This window comes from Amblyomma mixtum, chromosome 7, assembly GCF_055824585.1.
Source record: "Amblyomma mixtum isolate Tamu chromosome 7, ASM5582458v1, whole genome shotgun sequence".
Taxonomy (NCBI): Eukaryota; Metazoa; Arthropoda; class Arachnida; order Ixodida; family Ixodidae; genus Amblyomma; species Amblyomma mixtum.
Genome location: NC_143018.1, coordinates 20,594,474 through 20,616,362, shown reverse-complemented (window position 1 = coordinate 20,616,362; position 21,889 = coordinate 20,594,474). Strand labels below are relative to the sequence as shown.

General features: G+C 46.4%; 3 protein-coding genes and 1 non-coding gene across 8 annotated transcripts in view; 2 read left to right on the top strand and 2 right to left on the bottom strand.

Moving 5' to 3' along the window:
* Pfrx (6-phosphofructo-2-kinase/fructose-2,6-biphosphatase) overlaps positions 1-21,889 on the bottom strand; it is a 164,926-nt gene that overhangs the window by 130,084 nt on the left and 12,953 nt on the right. The window contains exon 1 of one of the 5 annotated variants that reach the window (XM_089551855.1): positions 4,958-5,126. The exons of 2 other annotated variants lie outside the window; for them this stretch is intronic. In XM_089551855.1, the coding sequence (XP_089407981.1) occupies positions 4,958-5,006 (49 nt within the window). In that variant the 5' untranslated portion in view covers positions 5,007-5,126. Of the gene's footprint in view, positions 1-4,080; positions 4,098-4,957; positions 5,127-21,889 lie in introns of those variants that run through there. 2 more of the 5 variants (XM_089551850.1, XM_089551853.1) reach the window with 2 other exon arrangements.
* LOC149335173 (actin nucleation-promoting factor WASL-like) overlaps positions 5,506-21,889 on the top strand; it is a 58,999-nt gene continuing 42,615 nt past the window's right edge. Inside the window, exons 1-8 of the mRNA XM_089551857.1 lie at positions 5,506-5,832; positions 10,454-10,597; positions 12,239-12,325; positions 12,481-12,580; positions 13,148-13,225; positions 14,192-14,318; positions 14,542-14,584; positions 15,295-15,463. Of these exons, the coding sequence (XP_089407983.1) occupies positions 5,692-5,832; positions 10,454-10,597; positions 12,239-12,325; positions 12,481-12,580; positions 13,148-13,225; positions 14,192-14,318; positions 14,542-14,584; positions 15,295-15,463 (889 nt within the window). The 5' untranslated portion in view covers positions 5,506-5,691. The remainder of the gene's footprint in view (positions 5,833-10,453; positions 10,598-12,238; positions 12,326-12,480; positions 12,581-13,147; positions 13,226-14,191; positions 14,319-14,541; positions 14,585-15,294; positions 15,464-21,889) is intronic.
* Positions 8,971-9,045, top strand: TRNAL-CAA (transfer RNA leucine (anticodon CAA)). Its single transcript has one exon. It is a non-coding gene; the product is annotated as a tRNA-Leu (tRNA).
* On the bottom strand, positions 17,020-20,423 carry LOC149335176 (actin nucleation-promoting factor WASL-like). Its single transcript, XM_089553593.1, has 6 exons — positions 20,232-20,423; positions 19,977-20,076; positions 19,331-19,408; positions 18,238-18,364; positions 17,972-18,014; positions 17,020-17,259 (listed from the first exon to the last, which is right to left on the bottom strand). The coding sequence occupies exons 1-6, from the start codon at positions 20,406-20,408 to the stop codon at positions 17,020-17,022; spliced, it is 765 nt and encodes a 254-aa protein (XP_089409719.1). The 5' UTR covers positions 20,409-20,423.

Sequence of the window (21,889 nt, the reverse complement as noted above, 5' to 3'; positions counted from 1 at the left end):
CTTTTAAAGAGAGTGTGCGCTAGAAGAGAGCTTACTCCCTTTTCACTCCCATATAGGCGTATTCGTGCTTAGAGTAGCCGCCAGGTGCTTGCGACGTCATGACAATCGGTCGACACCAATGGCTGAAGGGCCTCCTTTGATGGATGTTTGCCGCTTCGTTCTCGAGTCGTATCCGACTGCAGGGGCAGATACGACTGGGAGGCATTCTCGCTAATGACCGATAGAGGAGCATCGGATCGGGGTAGAACTGGAGTAGAATCGTAACGAAGCCTCGCCCGTGCACTCCCGCTGCACGCAGTTGAGCGAGCGGTGAGAGGGAGAGCACAGAGTCGAGCTGGGAGAAGCTCCCGGTAAGCCAACGTTGCCGTAAACGAGCGCTTCGGCTCGCGACAGACGTAGTTCTGCGTAGAGAAAAACCAAACCAGCGAAACCATCGCGCTGAAGTCGGATCCGCGCGGCGCTTGGCTAAAGTGTAGTAGATTCTCATCCAGTACCCTATAGATTGGTCACCGACAGATGCTTAAAACGGGAAGATAAAAGCAGATCGGAAACCGATTCCAACATCCCGTAATGGAGAGAGCGCTGCGCGCATCAAAATAAATTCTTAAAAGGCAGATGTTTGTCGGCCGATGGCCTAAACTGCACCCTACAGAACCAAGGGAAAATTGCTTTGCAACACTTTGGCGAGTGGTGGCGCAGAGGCTTAAAATATTGCCCCACAATCCAGCTCCTCTTCCAAAAATAGCGCGGGCTTCACAGTTACTATCTCATAAATGCTTACAACTCAAAGCTTTTAGATCGCTGCTCAAGCTGCCAGAAGAGGTGTCAAGTAAGCCTATTGTACGTGTTGTCAAAAGACATCTTTCTGCGTTCGACTGCCTTTTTCTTTAGTCGGGATGAGTCACGGGATAAAGAATAGATACATCCAGTCTCGCCGGCCACGTGAACCTTATCAGGTCTGAAATCTTCTTCCCAATTTCGCATTTGCATACACTCAGCGGATGACGCGCTTTTCCGTGAGCAACGATGCGCGAAGCGACCAATCAACAGCCACCCTCTCTTAAGCCGACCTCTCTCGCCCTTGATAGCCATTATCACATAACTAGCTCCAGCTACAAGCGATGCTGCCATTCTTTTCACGCTAACATTTCGGCGTTCTCTGACTCTTCAGCGAGCTGTGGTGGGAGGCTTCTACTATCGACGAACAGCTGCGGTTGTCAACAGGCGAGCCGCCGACGCGGCACTTACCTGTCATTCACTTTTTGGGTTGTTTTATTAATTTCCAAAGTTTCCTCAAAGAAAAAAAGAAAGCGAGAACCCTGCTTGTAAGCAACACTGCTTAGTGATGGCCTTATCCTGTCGACTACGGCAGAAAACAGTGCCATCCTGTAGACTGCGCCATAAATGTATGCTGTCGCTTCTTAGTGTTTTTTTTCTCCAAGACTGTTGGCATTCATCGCCTCAGTACAACTACGAACTAAAACCCACATCTATTTTCTTGCTCAGCGCGCTATGACGCATCTTCTAACCGCAACAACGTGCGGACGCTTTAACGATTTTACGAGCTACGCCGGTCCGATCCTTTACTTTTTTAAGTGGTGTTGGGAGGTGTAGGCTAAACACAATGACAGAAAATTTTATTCCTGCCGATTTTATGTATACGAGTATTTACTGAAGGCGCTGTTAGCTGCCCAAACGAGCTAGCAAGGAGTGACATGTCACATGTACTTACCACAAAGTTTATAAAGCTCGCAAGAACGCCTAGAAATAAATTACCCTCGCTGTAGAAGACTTTCCCGCAGAAGAGTGATGCCTCAACACGAAAGGAACATGCAAGGCAAGAAACAGACGAAACCCTCCCATCAACGCATGTACTAAAGGGCAGTTTTACCGAATAGTGCAGGCTTCCATTAAAAATAACAATGCCACTCTGTGTCTCTTGACACTCCGGTTTTCTGCTTGTCCTTCTGACAGGAACAGGAAAAGGCAATTAGGCAGTAACACGCCTACACAAAGGCAAACGCCACTTCTGAAATGCCTCCTTGAGCAAAACGCATCGATGTCAATTTTTTTTCGCATGATAGCAGCAGGAACACTATAAGATCAGCCATGCTTGCAGTAATCATGCTGTGTCAGAAAAACAATTGAACAAATTGAACAAAAATTCCTCTTAGTGAGCCACCAAGACACAACTGCATGACCTGCGTAAACATCTGCTGGAGGCATGGGAGTGACGTGAACGAGCCGGTAATTTCTGCATCCCCACCAGTACCTTTTGACCCGCCTCACCTACCCTCAGTTTTTCGCACAACTTTTCATGAATTCAGGATGACAAAGGATAATGCAAATGCTGTCAACAAAAGGTAAACAGAAAACTGGAAATAACAAAACGAGTTTGTGAAAGACCCATAATGGGAATAAACTCTCAATGGCAGACCTTGATTAACCTCAGTAACTGCTTTTCACGATACCTAACCTATTCGTCAAACAAAGTGAGAGGTGATGTGCTGACACACAAAGTTTCTTGTAAATGGTTCACACTTCAATAATGATCTCATATCATGTCCTGTGCATTCACCATTTCAAATAAACACTTGCTTACAGCTGCTTAACTTGATGCTCAACTTCCAACACTTGTGTGACCTTTTGTAAATTACTGTGAAGGCATCTGCAAACTTTTGCTTTTTTTTTTCTTGAGCAAAGGAAGCAGGAAGGTTATTGAGTAAATACTGCAGATGGGCCATAAAATAAGTTTTTAACCCACGGAGGAACAGTGGAAATCGCACTGAGGGCCTCAGTAAAGCACAGAAAATGCTTCTTGCAAAGCAGAATGAAAAAACAAGCCATGCAATGCATGCATGCCTGGGGAGAGGCAAACACAAGCATTCCAATTTTCCCACTCAGCAGTTAGGACAGGATAACGGACGTTAGTAGAGGTGCGTACACACTCAGAATACAGACGTATACAGGTTTTGAACCAACTGACACCAGTCAAGAGCAGCTAAAAAGGAATTCAAATTTATTTTCATAATTCCCCTTTAGCAAACATTCCACCTCAGCAAGTATGTCAACCGAGTGCAAAACAGAAACAGAGGCAAGATGTGTCAAGAACTAAAAAGTTTGTACCATGAATCGAGCTAGCGGAAGGAGCACAGGCGACACCATCAGTCCTTCACGAAAGATATTGTCGGCTTCAGTTCATTATAGTGCCAACATAACCTATGTTTATACCAACAACTTCTGCAAATACTTTCAGACCTGGGTGACACTTTACATTCACAGATATATCTACCAGTTACTTTCACAACTGCATTCCTGCCCTCGGGCACTACCTAGGCTTGTTGATTAAACACTTGTTTTCTAGGTCAGCACTTACACGCATGTGCACAACGCTTTCCCATTCATTCTAGTCTAACTATGTCTCGTTATGGTCTCATTGGCCTTGACAACGTAGTTTCCGGACCCTGCTGACGTCACTCAATAACAAAAGGATAACTCTGCGGAACACGTCCAACCCACACACGCCAATAGTAAACTTTCTTATGGTTACAGATAAACTGTTTGTTACTGCAAATAGCCGTGTGGGGGCTCTGCTTTGCGAGTAAGAGCAGAGTTACTCATATACAGTAACTCTAAGTAGAAGGGAATCGCTGCTTGCTTGCACAGTATCGGCGGGAACGATGAACAACGAAAGATGCTAAACTACTGGAATGTCGTCCGGTTATGGACCGCGTGATGGCGTGATGAGACGACGGCGACGATTTCAAAAAGAAAAAAGCGCACTTCGCTCAGCGACCCTCAAGGTTTGTTTTTTATCTCCGTTCACCTTCGTCCGTCCGCTCCGATAAGCAGGCCCTCAGAAGCGTGAAACGCGACAGCGAATCGTGGCTGCTGTCAAAACACGGACGACCGAAACGATTCTATTCCGTCAGGTCACAATACATGTTCACGCCTGTGTGCACAATAACCGGTCTCTCCTGGAAACGCGGAAATATAAAACGAATGTAATCTCAACCGGGCGACCGGAAACAGCATGTGTCTGCGAAACCCGATTACTGCAGTAGCGACACGTACACTTACCTACGTGAGCCGACTTCTCGCACGAAACCAGGAGATGCCGAAGGGCAGCAGTGCAAGCTGAACGCGACAGCGCCGTCGCAAACGGTTTCACGTGTCCATCACGTGTGCGGCGCTGGCGCAAGTTTCCACGGTTTACCACCGAACACTCCGCATCGTGGGAAGGGCATCGCCAACAATTATACGCGCCCGAGGGCACACTGCGGGCCGATGGCCACAGGTGTCCTCGGAACCAAAGGCGAGGGGAACATTCAAGTTTACGCACAACAGGACCGAAACTTGGCTTTTATCTTTACAAGTTCCGCTTGTTGCACGCTTTCTTGGGTCGGCTCACAAAAATAAGACAACACCACGAAGTTTCGGGTGGAGTAACAGATTTTCGAAGGGACAGCGATCAGTGAGCAAGCGAAACTAGTTACCCTGGGTACCCGACGTGATCAACCATTTTTTTTTTTCGCCGGCATTCATCGCACGAAGAGTAGCCGCGTTTTATTTCGAGCGCCAGGGTCACTAACGAACTTTATCAAGTATTGAGACGATGATCACGCGAGTGGTTCGCCCGAAAGGCTAGCTATCATCGATCCACGTTCCTGGGGAACTTCCACCAGCACCTACGTCGAGCTAGCCGGGCCGCATTTCACGAAGTCTGCATTTTCCGTCGCACGGTCGAGCTGAACGGTTTTTGGTTCAATTTCGTTAACTAATTTACACTGCGCAGGTGAGAACAGGAGCATCGATAACGATCAGGGGCTCCTATGTTTCATATAAGGCCTAGGCAACCCGGCTCGACAGTCGGGGTACTCGAGAGAGTTTTCTCGTTTTTGCTGCGCAGCGCGCGGTGTCTCCGTCCGTGCTGCCGGAACACCTGTTGGTGGCTTACCTCGGATGGGAAATGGCTTGGGTCCGTTGTAACGGTATGTGCTCACCATGCCACGGGTGACGATCGCACTAATAGTACAGCCGAACTCGGTTCGCAGTCACAACCACAACTTGCAATGAATGAGACGAACACACGCCGCCGTCGGCCGACGCTGCTGCCGAATGCGAAGCACTGTTGCAGCACCTGGCGGACTTTTGAGAAACTAAACAAAACAAAAATTTTGTTCGCTGAAACTACAACAGTCATTAAAATAAAAATATCCTGCCATACGATAGCGGTAAATTAGAGTTACAACAAACAAAATACCTTTCAATTTTCAGTTCCAGACACCATGAGTAGAATTGACGTTTTAAAAATGCTGGCTCTAAACTCGTTGTTGTGCCGCACACTGAAAATAATAAATTTATGAAGCTAAGAGAAAGTTACGCATCAACTTTTTGCTTGCTTTATGTCAAAAAATGAAGGAAAGAAACGTCACACTGTGTAGCCGCCACCACAACCGCAGCAGACAAACGGCTCTTCGCTCGACACAAGCCAGGGAAGCCACAGCCGGTCAAGCCAATCCAACTCCGCAAGTCGCCAGCGCAAAGTTATTTGCAGCCATCGGGCGCTGGTTGCTGCTGTGTGCGATGTGTGTCGTCGTTTCCGTCAAGCCGCGGCCGCTTCCCCGAACGGAACCGTATTAAGATGGTCGCGATTATCCCTTCATCGCCGCTGCCACCGCCGTGAAACCCATGAGAGCCGACATGTCTCATCATCAGCCGCCACGCAGCGCGTACCGAGGCCAGCAGGGGCCCGAAATGCGGGGCTCGGTACACTTGACTGCCGAGGAGAACGACACGATCATCTCCGCCTGCAGGGAACGCAGATGGCAGGTAAGCCGCGCGCGACTGCGCCCACGGCCTTCTCGGTGCCCCTCAATTGGCCCTTTGTCGCTCAATGAGGGACTCGAGTGGAGCCGTTCAAAGAACGGCCGCTGCCTTTTCGGCGCCCATTGCTACAGCTGCTGCTGCTTCCGCCGCTTCAAGCGGCGGATCCTAGTCATCAGTGGTAGGACCGGAGAGAGTGTGTTTGTTTAGTCATCCTCGCTGAAGCAGCAGTGATGACAGCGGCTTTGTTTAGCCTGGGAGAACAAACACCGAGGCGTCCAGTAAACGTCTTTCCTTTTGTGGCCACGGAGTCCAAAAAAACACTTCGGTGGTGACAACCAGCCAAACAAGCTTTGGGCTGGAGCGAACGCTTTAGCTGCGGTCTCCCACGAGTCGCGCTGCGCGTCGATAAGCGGCCGCCACCGTCCGCGAATTGGTCGTCGCCGCTACCGCTTGTTTCGAGAGGAACGCAAGTGTTTATCGCGGCAGGCCGTCGTTAACCGCCTGCTGTGGGGTGTGCTACAGCAGGCGTGCCTCGGCGCTGTCTCTCCTCTCCGATAATAGCGGCCGCGGTGCGTTCCTTTTCGCTGACAAATTAGAAATCGATGTCGAATCGGGCCGTCGTTCGAGGAGGTGCGGGCAGACTAGAAATAAAATAGAAGCAAAGAAAGGAGGGGGCGTCAAACGCTGTCGAGACGGCGGCAATTAAGGAAACAAACAGGTAGAAAGAAGGCAAACGCCGCGTCGAAAATCGTCAACTAGGTCGCCGCGCGCCGCGATTTTGTCGGTGAGGGCCTGCGCTGACGAAGTGTGGCAGCGTAGCCGCCTCGGCGCGGCAGGCAGGCGTCGGAGCGAATATCCGTTCCACTGAGCTGGCTCGCCCCCTTCAGTGCTACCTCATTCTTTTTCCGTTTGTACGGCTATGTGCGAGACGTCGTGCTCACTGCCACCGTGCGCAGACTCGCGCTTGCTTGGAGTACCTACAAATCAAACAATACACGGAACCAGCCCACATCGCGTCTTATCTTTTGGAGCGCATTCCTGTTCCTCGCCGCATTAAGCGAGTTTGCAAGGACTTGTCGACGGAAAGAACTCTCTTTAAGTCATCCCGTACCGTAGTACAACGCTCGGCGTAGTTCTGTCCCGTGCGTAGTGGATTCCGTACGGCGCACCTGCGGCCGTCGGCAGGATTCACGGTGCCCTGAGGAAGTATGCTCGATCTCGCGTAGCTGTCGTGACGTACGCGCTGGAGACGTCACTGCCTCAAAGCACTCCCCGGGGCAAAGTTCCGTCTAGTAGGTGTCGGATGATAAATGGCGCTTTTAGCGGTGCGAGTTGCGATTGGGCGAGCCGTCAGCGCGGCCGCTGACACATCTGCTCTCCATCGGCGTTGACGACCGTTCATCACATCCTGGTTGCCTTGCGGCAGCCGTGTCTTGTTTCGTTTTGAGTGTCGCCGCTTTCACAATGATTTGGTGCTCGGGAGTTTTCATGGAGCAGTTATTTGCATTCGTTTCTGCCAGAGACATAAGACTGAAGTCTTCTTGTACGCAGGAGGAGTCGAACATTAAAGGCTAAACTCAGGTTTGTAGGCGCACATCAATGCATATTGTGTTACACATTGTGCAACACTCAAGGGTCGGGAGGGGGGGGGGGGGGGGGGGGGGCTGCAGTTATCAGTAGCACGGTTGTGCAGTAGCATGGTTATGCAGTAGCATCCTGGAATGAGCTAAGCAGAGAAAGAAGCAATGCTAAAATACAGGATAGCACACAAGAAAAGAAGGACTCAGAACGAGTAGATTTCATATCCTGTGCCTCCTTTCCTGTGTTTGTGCTTATTTGTTCTGTTGCATATATTGCATCCTGTGCTGTAAACGGCTGGGTTGCTTATCAGTGCTGTGTCCTGTCTGGTCTCATCTTTTACCTCATATTTTAGTGCACAGTGCGCTGACCTCATTGTTTCCCCCACATTATCACAATACCGCATGTGAAGGGGGCTGTGACTGCCACACTTGCAGCAGTTGTCGTCCTTATTCGTCCGGATTGGCAAATGGCTGCATGGAGAATTTATAGAATAGATGACTGTTATGTTGGCACCTGCAGTAGCCATGTACTTTCGCATGAAAACAGCATAGTGACACCCCCAAAAAGCTGATATATTTTTTTGGGGCTCTTTCACTGCACCTCAGCATGATGTTCAAGACTGATATAAAAAGGAACCACCTGGAGTTACTAAATATGCTGATGTTAATTTATGTTGGGAAGAAATGGTTTGTTCAAGCACGAACAGTTGGCACCTTATTTACTTACATTTTTTGACACAAGTGGTACAAATAGTCACTGTCTTTAAAGGGCTTAAGCTGTAGTGAATGGCAAAAAATGCATTCAGGAGTCATGGTTCATTATCTCACATTGTGACCAGAGAATGTGTCAGGATGTTTCCCTTCGGGAACAAAGAAAGAAAGGGAAGAGAGATTGGTTGGTGACATGTAGCAACCCAGGCTTGTCGAGGATTAGGTTTAAACCACTGATACCTACTGCATCTTCCTGGCGACTTTTTCGTGCTCGCTCCCTCCTCTGTCACTCACACCTGCGTATACAAGTTGAAAAATGGCTATTGGTTAGATTCTTTCAGACGTCAGGCAGCTACCATGGCCACGGCCAATAAGCCGTGTTGCTCTGGTGGGTCAGGAAGCCCCGCCCCCGGAGGTGGAGCCGGCAGAGGAACGCCAACCTTGCAGCATGCAAAAAGTGACGAGAAGGGAAGGAAAGGAGCAATGACACTAAAATTCAAATTTTTACTACAATATTCGTGAAACCCATATGCCCATTACCCCTGTGTCTGTTGGTTTCTGTGGCTGTTGGCTTCTTTCTGATATTTATAACGAGCCCCTCATTTTCCCTCCCCTTGTTTGCTTAATTGCTTAGCGAGGGTCTCGGTTCTGGCAGCCATGATGCCATAGGAAGCATAAGAGGGTTCTCACACAGCTTCCACTCTCGCCGTTAGATGACGTTCTACGTCACACCAGCGGTACCTCAGGACGTGCTACGTCCGCCGCTTACGAACGCGGGTGGCGCTGATGAACACTCTCAAGTTAGGTTATTTGTAAAACATAAATACCCCCGAAAGCAGAAGACTTGACAGCCGTTGCCGTAGCTCAGAGGTAGAGCACCGGACGCAAAATTCGGAGGTCGTGGGTTCGGATCCCACTGGCGGCATGTGGTTGTTTTTTCTTCTGCTTTTCTTATCAATTAGCTTTAAGCGGTAACATGTTCAGTATTATTCTAAATTGATCAAGACCACAAAATAAATAAATAAAAAAGAAATCCCCTGTGTCCGTTGGTTTCTGTGGCTGTTGGCTTCTTTCTGAGATGACCCTGGGGTTGCTTAAAGGTGCACTGAAGAGGATTCTGAACTTGTCTTTTTGCCACGGGAACTCAATCTACACGTTCCTAGCATTCTTAGAAACAGTGACTTATTGCCCTGTGTGGCCGATTTCCCCAATTAAATCGAATTAACATCTGGCTCCCGCCTTTTTTTTTTAATTCTCCCTCGTACGGTGGGCGGAGTCGACCAACGTGTGGAGCACCTTTCACCCAGTCCCGTGGAGGCATTGCTTTCGCTTTATTTTGTTTTTTAGGTTTCCATGAATAAATAGTTTCATTTGAAGATAATATAGCCACAAAATAAGCCTGAAGAAATAAAAATGCGCGCTGACTATTTGCTACTACGGACTACTACGTATTACTCCTCCGATGGCAGAGCGGCAAGCCGCCACGGAACTGGGTGAAAGGCGCTCCACGCGTTGGTGGACTCCGCCCACAGTACGAGAGAGAATTAAAAAAATAAGGCGGGAGCCGGACGTTAATTCAACTTAATTAGGGAAATCGGCCACACAGGGCAATAAATCGAAGTTTCTAAGAAAGCTCGGAACGTGTAGATCGAGTTCCCGCGGCAAAAAGACAAGTTCAGAATCCTCTTCAGTGCACCTTTAACTGCTATCGAAGCAAAGCATGGTTGAAGGACTGGAGCTTGTTCATTTATTAAGGCGAAAGCCCTTAATGCCTCATTGTTGTCAACAGAAGGTTGTCAGTAGAGGTGTCACGTTTTTTCTAGTCAGACCAGAAAAGAAATCTTTGTGCATGATGGGATTCAAACCACCATCCTTCCGTTCCGCAGCCAAGCATGCTAATGGCTACACTACTTCTTCCTGCCAACGCATATGTAGGTCTCCTTGTCTAGGACGCTGGAGAGTGTTTGCAGAAAGGCGTCGAATCAGACGGATGCCTCCCAGACGCCCTCCAGTGTCTCCAGCATTTAAGATTCACAGACAATTGTGTACTTAACATCTTAACCACACATCAGTGACACAAGCAGTAACACCGCGCTGAAGGGTTTCTCCTCACCGCACTTTTAGGTCAACAAAGTACCCCCCCTGAATTTTTTTCTCATTCCTCATCTAATGCCCCCATTTGAGATTCTTCAGGTAAATTAAAGGAAACAAGGTGAATGTTGCACTAATTACCGCCCCAAATTTTTGCATGCTTCTCCATGCCAATAAAACATAGTTGAAATTGTCACAAGCACTGTTATCTGTAGTGTGGACATGTGATCCTTTCTCTGCAGGTGCTCTCTATGGGCATTGCGGAAATCTACCAGTCGGGACCGCCCCCCAGGCATGACCGGTGGCAGCGCCGCTGCTGCGGTGTCGCCTGCTTCATCAAGGACAATGCTGCGAAGGCGTTCTTCATTCGTCTCTATGACTTTGACGTGAGTGTTGATGAAGGTGGCTCGTAAAGGGTGCATAGAGTTGGTGCTTGCTTTCGGAAATTCTTTTTCAAATGGGGTCTTATCGAAGGACAAGGATCTGCATCTGTGATTAGGTCGTTTTTTTCTTTGAAAGTCATTTGCAGAGAAGTTACTCTTGCACCTCCAGCATTTTCTGCATTTATGCAGCAGATCTGTTTCTACATACAAGTTTTTATAGTTCAGTCGCAGACGTAGTGATTTTATTGGAATTTGGTATAACTGGGGAATGCACAAGGCTAGGGCCCACGTTGTTATGGTGTTGTGAAATCACTTGTGGGATGAACAAGCCAAGGTCTGTCCTAACAGAACGATGTCTGGAGCAAAAGTGAAATGTGTTTGGGCTTTCAATGATCATAAAAAGTGAACACAGAAATTGGCACTAACAAACGCACACTCGGGGCAATAGTAAATACTCACATGTGAACGACGGAATGATGAGCTGCTTCAAAACTCTGGCCACAGTATAATTATGCATACCTTTTTCAGTCGCCTTCTTTATTTACTTTTATTTTTGTGTGACACTAAAAAATATTAATTTGTAAATAGTGAGGTCTGTTCAATCTCATCGGCTGTCCCGCAGCTTAAACAATTGGAGCTTAATTTTAGGCAACTCAGATACTTCAAAAAGTGCACTTTTCTCTCTCAAAAATTTCAGTTCATTTGAAAATGGCATTTATAAACTCTAAATTCTGCTTGCAAGGTATAATTTGTTTTACTCCAATTGACAAAGTGACAGAGCTTACAGTTGTTGGTTCTGTCGTGGTAGTAGAACTCTTAGCCTGACCATCTAAAGTTTACATTTACTTCATTACGTTTAAAAGTACTTATAGCACTTTTCAAAGATTCATTTTGGTCATTTGGTTTTGGTTGAAACAGTGCTTAATGAACCTGCATGATCTCCCCAAAGGCTGCCAAAGTGGCTCAGTGGTTATGGTGCTCAGCTGCTGACCCAAAAGATACAGGTTCAGTCCTGGCTACAGCGGTTGCATATTGATGGAGGCAAAATATTAGAAGCCCATGTACTGTGCAATGTCTGTGCACGTTAAAGAACCTCAGGTGGTCGCATTGTCCAGAGCACTTCACTTCGGGACGAGTAGCCCCATAAACCATAAAACCAAACTTGTACTTCACTGCTGCATTCCTTGTGCAGGAATACTCATTTCGCATTTGCTATTTTTCTGCATCGGCAGTCGTTAAGAGTGACATCTCAGAAAAAAGTGACAGTGGGGCTGACTGCGAAGAAAAATGAGAGGAAAGGCTTAGCATTGCAAGGGAGCGACTGTGATTGTAAAGGCACAGAAACTGCTACACAAAGACCTTTGCCTCTGCTCACTTGGTTTGTGCTCGGCGTTGCTACGAGGAGGAGAAGGTTATGAAGAGACGAATTTCTGTGGTAGCCTCATCCGGTATCCGCAGACTTGACCACAAATTTTACGATGATAGTTGATAGAGCAACACCTCAGGACAAGGGACATTTCAAAAACAGCTTTAGAAAGCATCTCTCAAAACTAAATGTCGCGCAAAGGTGCCACCATCATTCGCAAGCCCAGTTCATGTGATTATATTCAGTTTTTTTTTGTTATCATTGCATTTCCCATGCAGAAGCACGACTTCGCCTGGGAACAGGAGCTCTTTGTTGAATTCACCTACAAGGCACAGCTTCCATACTTCCACACATTCGAGGCAGACGTAAGTAGGAATTTTCTGTCACTTTCTTGTAATTGTGTTTTTCAGAATCTATGCAACAGCTTGCAGTTACTGCCACGGAATGCTAAAAAATGGTTCAATGTAACTAGCAAACGAAAATGTATGGGTCAAGTGTAATGAGTTGTCCTTCATTATAGGACTGCCAGGCGGGTCTTAACTTTGCGTTCGACGACGAGGCAGCGAATTTCGGTAATGCCGTTGAAGAAAAGCTGCGGACTCGGAGACAAAAGAAGGAAGGTAAGTAATGCGATTCCACATGCAGCCTGTGCCCAGTCAGCACAGCAACTAGCATTGATTGAGATGCGTCTCACTTGTAGAGAACTGCTGGTAGAAGCATAGTTTCACCTTACCTAAGATGACCTGAAGAATCTTTGCAGTTGGCAGTTTAAGTGACTTTTTCAATAGGACACAAGCTTCTAAGACAACGAAAAGACTACACTACACAGATCTTTCGTCGCCATGCGGTCATTTGCATTGAGCTATTTTACTTCTGAACTATGTCCTACCAGCTAGCCCAGCACCAAGTTTTACTTAAGTACATTTATCTCACTAAGTTAGCAGGATGCCAGTTGCTGTTGATGTAATTTAGTTGCATCTTTAGCTAACTGGCCAGTTTGTTGGATTACCACTGCTGTATCATTTGTTGTAGATAGAGAGGCAAGGGAAGGAGGCTGACTGTTTTAAAGCTGTGCAGTGTGTTGTGATGGTTACTGTTAGCACCCGTGTTAGCTATTTCAACCACGTTGTTTCTTGGACACTGTGTATTATATCTGTCATCTCCCTTTTTTTTTTTCTTGCTTACAGAAAAAAATAGGTTACAAATGGCTGCCAAAAATAACCAATCCATCCCTATCCATGATCCCCGGATTCCCATGGGTCCTAGTAAGTGCAACCATATCAGCCAGCTACCTGGCTCTTTTTGTTTGTTTGTTTGTTTGTTTGTTTTATCTTTTTGTCTTGTCAACCGTCTGACTTCGGTATGCAGGCGACTATCGCAAGTGGACTCATGATAATCGCTTTATCGTGAACTTTTGCCACTTTTTAAGCGAGGCTTGTTTACACTCCTTCTTATAACTTACCTTCCCTTTTACATTATTCCTAATGGCAAACATCTCGAATAAAAAAAAAAAAGACTTCGGTATGAATGGCCAGCGTTGTCAAGGAAGGCTCAGGCGCAGTCGAGAAATGCTCACACTTTGAAGCATGGTGTATGCTCTGAAGCATTCAATAGTGCCCTGCATTATTGTCCACGGAGTTGTGAATGTTATTACTCATTATATTTTGTTACCTGTACAGCTTATGTTTTGAAAACTGCTTAGAAGTGTTTAGAGAGAGAGAGAGAGAAAAGGACGGAAAGGCAGGGAGGTTAACCAGGCGATGCCCAGTTGGCTACCCTACACTTGGGGAGGGGAACAAAGGGGAAAAAAAGGAAAAAGAGCGGCAAGGAAATGAGTCGTCTAAGTGTCCAGCGACCACTATGTCACAGGGACAGAGGGCGCGCACTGAAAACTAAAGATTATAGGCGGGAATGCAACCCCGAGTCCCTTAAGAAATTCAGGAGCGCTTTCACCGCTTTCCGTTGTCTGGAAGGTTGTGTCCAAGGCCCCAGAGCGTTAGACTCTGTTAAAGGACGCGAGTCCAAGTGGAGCAGAGAAGCACTTAGGAAACCACGCTCTCGCTCAACCCACCGCATCTAAACAATTCCCAGGCCTATTCAACAGATGCTTTAGTTCAGCAATGAGTGTGGATGTCCAGCTTGCCCGGTATTGTGTGCTCACCCTAGTTGCAAAGGCGGTAAGCACGTGCTGTTTGCTGTGCTCTGAGCGCCCTCCATTGTTGCTTGCGCAGGTACAAATGGCCTCCCCAGCCAGCACTGCAATAAGAAATCGTCAAAGACGAGCAACAAAAAGGCCAAGAAGGCAAAGGAGCAGCGGAAGTACACGAAGGCAGACATCAGCAACCCGACCGACTTCAAGTAAGCGCGTTCGCTGCTGCTGCGACGATTTCTCTCTTGTGCAACAGATGGGCACGTTCTGTGCCATAATGTGTCGCAACGTTCGCTCATTTCAATGAGGAAAAGCGTCTGATGTTCTCTGTGTGGCTGGATGCCAAGTGACATGGTTGACTCTTGATTCGTGTCTTCTTCGCCTTTGGCGTCTGTTTTGCTTTATTTATTTTTTTATCATTTCTCATTTCAGGCATATACAGCATGTTGGCTGGGATCCTGACAAAGGATTTGACGTGAGTACGCTTAGCGCACCACGCGATATATGGGCTGAATTTCGTGCTTTGGCTGTGTGTGCATTTGCGAGGTCATTTGTCATTAAGGGTTTAAATAGAAAGGAGCTTTGTTGATGTTCAACAGGCTGCTTTGAATAACAAGTGGTATGTTTTGTGATGGCACTTTTATTTTGTATGTAGTTAAGTGTTGCAGATGTATAGTCTGTTATGGTAGCTGTTCTGACAGGACAACGTCTAACCAGGCCAGTGTACTGTGCGATGTCAGTGCTCGTTAAAGAACCCCAGGTCAAGAAAACGTGCAGTGTTTGCAGTTCACTGAAGCTGCCATGGAGGCTTAAGTATGCACTTGGCTGTGTTTTTCCGTTTATTATTCTTTCACTGTGCTAATGAGAGGGGTGTTTATGGGTGTCGGAGGGCAGTGGCATTCAGTTTCCTAGCTGCAAGCCTGGACTTTCAGGACATGATCTGTGAAATAACTGCATTCTATTCCTTGGCATTTAGAAAGAAAGCCATACTAGATAGTTTTTCGAAAAGTTCACTTTGCAGCCCTCTACACTGTTTCTTAAGTTGAGAGCACAGTCTCTCATTTGCATTCTCTGTTCAGAGTTAGTACTTCTTGCATTTTGCGTGCCTGCTTCACAGTGCTCACGAAGTGAAATTTTCTCTTTGTTTGTTGTTTCTAATTTCATTTCCTTCCCCCTCCCCTGCAGCTGGAGAACTATGTGGACAGCCAGGAGCTGAGCACGCTCTTCGAGATGGCCATGGTCACAGAGAATGACCTCAAGGAGCCCGGAACACGGCAGTTCATCTACGACTTCATTGCCAAGAACGGTGGAGCCGAAATGATCAAGGGCAGCGCGGGCAAGACAGGTTCTGCTGGTGAGTTGCTAGGTGCCGGCATCGGAGGCAGCTGCTGGCCTGTTGTGTATTATGATTGCATGCATGACTGAAGCACTGCTTGGTGTAGGAAACTCAGCACTACGTAGTGCCACAAAAGTCAAATCACCTGTGCTATATCTGACACCTTTGCCCTGCTTTAGTTAGTTCTGGCACAGCTGTGCTCCTTTGTTGACTGCCTGTTTAACACCTCCAATTTGTAGTGCTTTAGGTGCTGTGGCTTAGTGCCGTCTCGCCAAAATGTCATGGTTTCATGATGAGGTTCGAAACAGCTCGCAAAAACCATGAGAAACCACGAAACTGATAGCTCCGCCTGGTGTGTTGAGCTTCGCACCTATAAAACGATGGCGCATTGCCTACTTTCCCCACATTCAATCTGCAGACCTGATGGAGTCAATTTTTTCGGCTTCAGGGATGAAACAGTTTTGATTTCAGGGTAGATTTTTTATTTTATTTTGTAAAATCTGGCGTCCAAAAGCAGGAAAGCTCCTTTTCTAGAGTGAGGTGCAAGTCAAGAACACAGCGTTAAATTTCGTTGGAGGGGGCTTTCCAGCCAGTGGCATCAACCGATTGTTGTGACGTCCCCGTTCTTCCCATTTCATGGCGGCACTTACAGTCACCTGTGATTTCATGCTAGAGGATTAACCATGATATAATAAGAACCGTTGACACTATTGGCTGGTGGCCTCCTTTGAGGGACATTCGCCACTGTGTTCTAAGCTGTATCCATCAAGCCATTTCTCTTGAGCGTTGTTGCTGAAAAGAAGGCTTTTCCCCTATGCTGTGCCAACGTTACCTTAAGCATGTCAAAGGTTTGAAAAGCCTTCTTTTCAGCAACAACGCTCAAGAGAAATGGCTTGATGGATACAGCTTAGAACACAGTGGCGAATGTCCCTCAAAGGAGGCCACCAGCCAATAGTGTCAACCGGTTCTTATTATATCATGGTTAATCCTCTAGCATGAAATCACAGGTGACTGTAAGTGCCGCCATGAAATGGGAAGAACGGGGACGTCACAACAATCGGTTGATGCCACTGGCTGGAAAGCCCCCTCCAACGAAATTTAACGCTGTGTTCTTGACTTGCACCTCACTCTAGAAAAGGAGCTTTCCTGCTTTTGGACGCCAGATTTTACAAAATAAAATAAAAAATCTACCCTGAAATCAAAACTGTTTCATCCCTGAAGCCGAAAAAATTGACTCCATCAGGTCTGCAGATTGAATGTGGGGAAAGTAGGCAATGCGCCATCGTTTTATAGGTGCGAAGCTCAACACACCAGGCGGAGCTATCAGTTTCGTGGTTTCTCATGGTTTTTGCGAGCTGTTTCGAACCTCATCATGAAACCATGACATTTTGGCGAGACGGCACTAAGCCACAGCACCTAAAGCACTACAAATTGGAGGTGTTAAACAGGCAGTCAACAAAGGAGCACAGCTGTGCCAGAACTAACTAAAGCAGGGCAAAGGTGTCAGATATAGCACAGGTGATTTGACTTTTGTGGCACTACGTAGTGCTGAGTTTCCTACACCAAGCAGTGCTTCAGTCATGCATGCAATCATAATACACAACAGGCCAGCAGCTGCCTCCGATGCCGGCACCTAGCAACTCACCAGCAGAACCTGTCTTGCCCGCGCTGCCCTTGATCATTTCGGCTCCACCGTTCTTGGCAATGAAGTCGTAGATGAACTGCCGTGTTCCGGGCTCCTTGAGGTCATTCTCTGTGACCATGGCCATCTCGAAGAGCGTGCTCAGCTCCTGGCTGTCCACATAGTTCTCCAGCTGCAGGGGAGGGGGGAAGGAAATGAAATTAGAAACAACAAACAAAGAGAAAATTTCACTTCGTGAGCACTGTGAAGCAGGCACGCAAAATGCAAGAAGTACTAACTCTGAACAGGAGAATGCAAATGAGAGACTGTGCTCTCAACTTAAGAAACAGTGTAGAGGGCTGCAAAGTGAACTTTTCGAAAAACTATCTAGTATGGCTTTCTTTCTAAATGCCAAGGAATAGAATGCAGTTATTTCACAGATCATGTCCTGAAAGTCCAGGCTTGCAGCTAGGAAACTGAATGCCACTGCCCTCCGACACCCATAAACACCCCTCTCATTAGCACAGTGAAAGAATAATAAACGGAAAAACACAGCCAAGTGCATACTTAAGCCTCCATGGCAGCTTCAGTGAACTGCAAACACTGCACGTTTTCTTGACCTGGGGTTCTTTAACGAGCACTGACATCGCACAGTACACTGGCCTGGTTAGACGTTGTCCTGTCAGAACAGCTACCATAACAGACTATACATCTGCAACACTTAACTACATACAAAATAAAAGTGCCATCACAAAACATACCACTTGTTATTCAAAGCAGCCTGTTGAACATCAACAAAGCTCCTTTCTATTTAAACCCTTAATGACAAATGACCTCGCAAATGCACACACAGCCAAAGCACGAAATTCAGCCCATATATCGCGTGGTGCGCTAAGCGTACTCACGTCAAATCCTTTGTCAGGATCCCAGCCAACATGCTGTATATGCCTGAAATGAGAAATGATAAAAAAATAAATAAAGCAAAACAGACGCCAAAGGCGAAGAAGACACGAATCAAGAGTCAACCATGTCACTTGGCATCCAGCCACACAGAGAACATCAGACGCTTTTCCTCATTGAAATGAGCGAACGTTGCGACACATTATGGCACAGAACGTGCCCATCTGTTGCACAAGAGAGAAATCGTCGCAGCAGCAGCGAACGCGCTTACTTGAAGTCGGTCGGGTTGCTGATGTCTGCCTTCGTGTACTTCCGCTGCTCCTTTGCCTTCTTGGCCTTTTTGTTGCTCGTCTTTGACGATTTCTTATTGCAGTGCTGGCTGGGGAGGCCATTTGTACCTGCGCAAGCAACAATGGAGGGGCGCTCAGAGCACAGCAAACAGCACGTGCTTACCGCCTTTGCAACTAGGGTGAGCACACAATACCGGGCAAGCTGGACATCCACACTCATTGCTGAACTAAAGCATCTGTTGAATAGGCCTGGGAATTGTTTAGATGCGGTGGGTTGAGCGAGAGCGTGGTTTCCTAAGTGCTTCTCTGCTCCACTTGGACTCGCGTCCTTTAACAGAGTCTAACGCTCTGGGGCCTTGGACACAACCTTCCAGACAACGGAAAGCGGTGAAAGCGCTCCTGAATTTCTTAAGGGACTCGGGGTTGCATTCCCGCCTATAATCTTTAGTTTTCAGTGCGCGCCCTCTGTCCCTGTGACATAGTGGTCGCTGGACACTTAGACGACTCATTTCCTTGCCGCTCTTTTTCCTTTTTTTCCCCTTTGTTCCCCTCCCCAAGTGTAGGGTAGCCAACTGGGCATCGCCTGGTTAACCTCCCTGCCTTTCCGTCCTTTTCTCTCTCTCTCTCTCTAAACACTTCTAAGCAGTTTTCAAAACATAAGCTGTACAGGTAACAAAATATAATGAGTAATAACATTCACAACTCCGTGGACAATAATGCAGGGCACTATTGAATGCTTCAGAGCATACACCATGCTTCAAAGTGTGAGCATTTCTCGACTGCGCCTGAGCCTTCCTTGACAACGCTGGCCATTCATACCGAAGTCTTTTTTTTTTTATTCGAGATGTTTGCCATTAGGAATAATGTAAAAGGGAAGGTAAGTTATAAGAAGGAGTGTAAACAAGCCTCGCTTAAAAAGTGGCAAAAGTTCACGATAAAGCGATTATCATGAGTCCACTTGCGATAGTCGCCTGCATACCGAAGTCAGACGGTTGACAAGACAAAAAGATAAAACAAACAAACAAACAAACAAACAAAAAGAGCCAGGTAGCTGGCTGATATGGTTGCACTTACTAGGACCCATGGGAATCCGGGGATCATGGATAGGGATGGATTGGTTATTTTTGGCAGCCATTTGTAACCTATTTTTTTCTGTAAGCAAGAAAAAAAAAAAGGGAGATGACAGATATAATACACAGTGTCCAAGAAACAACGTGGTTGAAATAGCTAACACGGGTGCTAACAGTAACCATCACAACACACTGCACAGCTTTAAAACAGTCAGCCTCCTTCCCTTGCCTCTCTATCTACAACAAATGATACAGCAGTGGTAATCCAACAAACTGGCCAGTTAGCTAAAGATGCAACTAAATTACATCAACAGCAACTGGCATCCTGCTAACTTAGTGAGATAAATGTACTTAAGTAAAACTTGGGTGCTGGGCTAGCTGGTAGGACATAGTTCAGAAGTAAAATAGCTCAATGCAAATGACCGCATGGCGACGAAAGATCTGTGTAGTGTAGTCTTTTCGTTGTCTTAGAAGCTTGTGTCCTATTGAAAAAGTCACTTAAACTGCCAACTGCAAAGATTCTTCAGGTCATCTTAGGTAAGGTGAAACTATGCTTCTACCAGCAGTTCTCTACAAGTGAGACGCATCTCAATCAATGCTAGTTGCTGTGCTGACTGGGCACAGGCTGCATGTGGAATCGCATTACTTACCTTCCTTCTTTTGTCTCCGAGTCCGCAGCTTTTCTTCAACGGCATTACCGAAATTCGCTGCCTCGTCGTCGAACGCAAAGTTAAGACCCGCCTGGCAGTCCTATAATGAAGGACAACTCATTACACTTGACCCATACATTTTCGTTTGCTAGTTACATTGAACCATTTTTTAGCATTCCGTGGCAGTAACTGCAAGCTGTTGCATAGATTCTGAAAAACACAATTACAAGAAAGTGACAGAAAATTCCTACTTACGTCTGCCTCGAATGTGTGGAAGTATGGAAGCTGTGCCTTGTAGGTGAATTCAACAAAGAGCTCCTGTTCCCAGGCGAAGTCGTGCTTCTGCATGGGAAATGCAATGATAACAAAAAAAAACTGAATATAATCACATGAACTGGGCTTGCGAATGATGGTGGCACCTTTGCGCGACATTTAGTTTTGAGAGATGCTTTCTAAAGCTGTTTTTGAAATGTCCCTTGTCCTGAGGTGTTGCTCTATCAACTATCATCGTAAAATTTGTGGTCAAGTCTGCGGATACCGGATGAGGCTACCACAGAAATTCGTCTCTTCATAACCTTCTCCTCCTCGTAGCAACGCCGAGCACAAACCAAGTGAGCAGAGGCAAAGGTCTTTGTGTAGCAGTTTCTGTGCCTTTACAATCACAGTCGCTCCTTGCAATGCTAAGCCTTTCCTCTCATTTTTCTTCGCAGTCAGCCCCACTGTCACTTTTTTCTGAGATGTCACTCTTAACGACTGCCGATGCAGAAAAATAGCAAATGCGAAATGAGTATTCCTGCACAAGGAATGCAGCAGTGAAGTACAAGTTTGGTTTTATGGTTTATGGGGCTACTCGTCCCGAAGTGAAGTGCTCTGGACAATGCGACCACCTGAGGTTCTTTAACGTGCACAGACATTGCACAGTACATGGGCTTCTAATATTTGCCTCCATCAATATGCAACCGCTGTAGCCAGGACTGAACCTGTATCTTTTGGGGTCAGCAGCTGAGCACCATAACCACTGAGCCACTTTGGCAGCCTTTGGGGAGATCATGCAGGTTCATTAAGCACTGTTTCAACCAAAACCAAATGACCAAAATGAATCTTTGATAAGTGCTATAAGTACTTTTAAACGTAATGAAGTATATGTAAACTTTAGATGGTCAGGCTAAGAGTTCTACTACCACGACAGAACCTACAACTGTAAGCTCTGTCACGTTGTCAATTGGTGTAAAACAAATTATACCTTGCAAGCAGAATTTAGTGTTTATAAATGCCATTTTCAAATGAACTGATATTTTTGAGAGAGATAAGTGCACTTGTTGATGTATCTGAGTTGCCTAATATTAAGCTCCAATGTGTTAAGCTGCGGGACAGCCGATGTGATTGATCAGACCTCACTATTTACAAATTAATATTTTTTAGTGTCACACAAAAATATAAGTAAATAAAGAAGGCGACTGAAAAAGGGTATGCATAATTATACTGTGGCCAGAGTTTTGAAGCTGCTCATCATTCCGTCGTTCACATGGAGTATTTACTATTGCCCCGAGTGTGCGTTTGTTAGTGCCTATTTCTGTGTTCACTTTGTTATGATCATGTGATAGCCAAACTCATTTCACTGTTGGCTCCAGACATCGTTCTGTTAGGACAGACCTTGGCTTGGTTCATCCACAAGTGATTTCACAACACATAACAACGTGGGCCCTAGCCTTGTGCATTCCCCAGTTATACCAAATTCCAATAAAATCACTACGTCTGCGACTGAACTATAAAAACTTGTATGTAGAAACAGATCTGCTGCAGTAAATGCAGAATATGCTGGAGGTGCAAGAGTAACTTCTCTGCAAATGACTTTCAAAGAAAAAAACGACCTATTCACAGATGCAGATCCTTGTCCTTGTTGCGATAAGACC

Excerpts from the sequence above, each read along its gene's own strand:
- LOC149335176 (XM_089553593.1), bottom strand. The coding sequence starts at position 20,408 with ATGTCGCGCAAAGGTGCCACCATCATTCGCAAGCCCAGTTCATGTGAT. Across the intron at positions 18,365-19,330 it reads CCGGATTCCCATGGGTCCTA|GTACAAATGGCCTCCCCAGC; the intron begins GTAAGTGCAACC and ends TTGCTTGCGCAG. Across the intron at positions 17,260-17,971 it reads ATCCTGACAAAGGATTTGAC|CTGGAGAACTATGTGGACAG; the intron begins GTGAGTACGCTT and ends CCTCCCCTGCAG.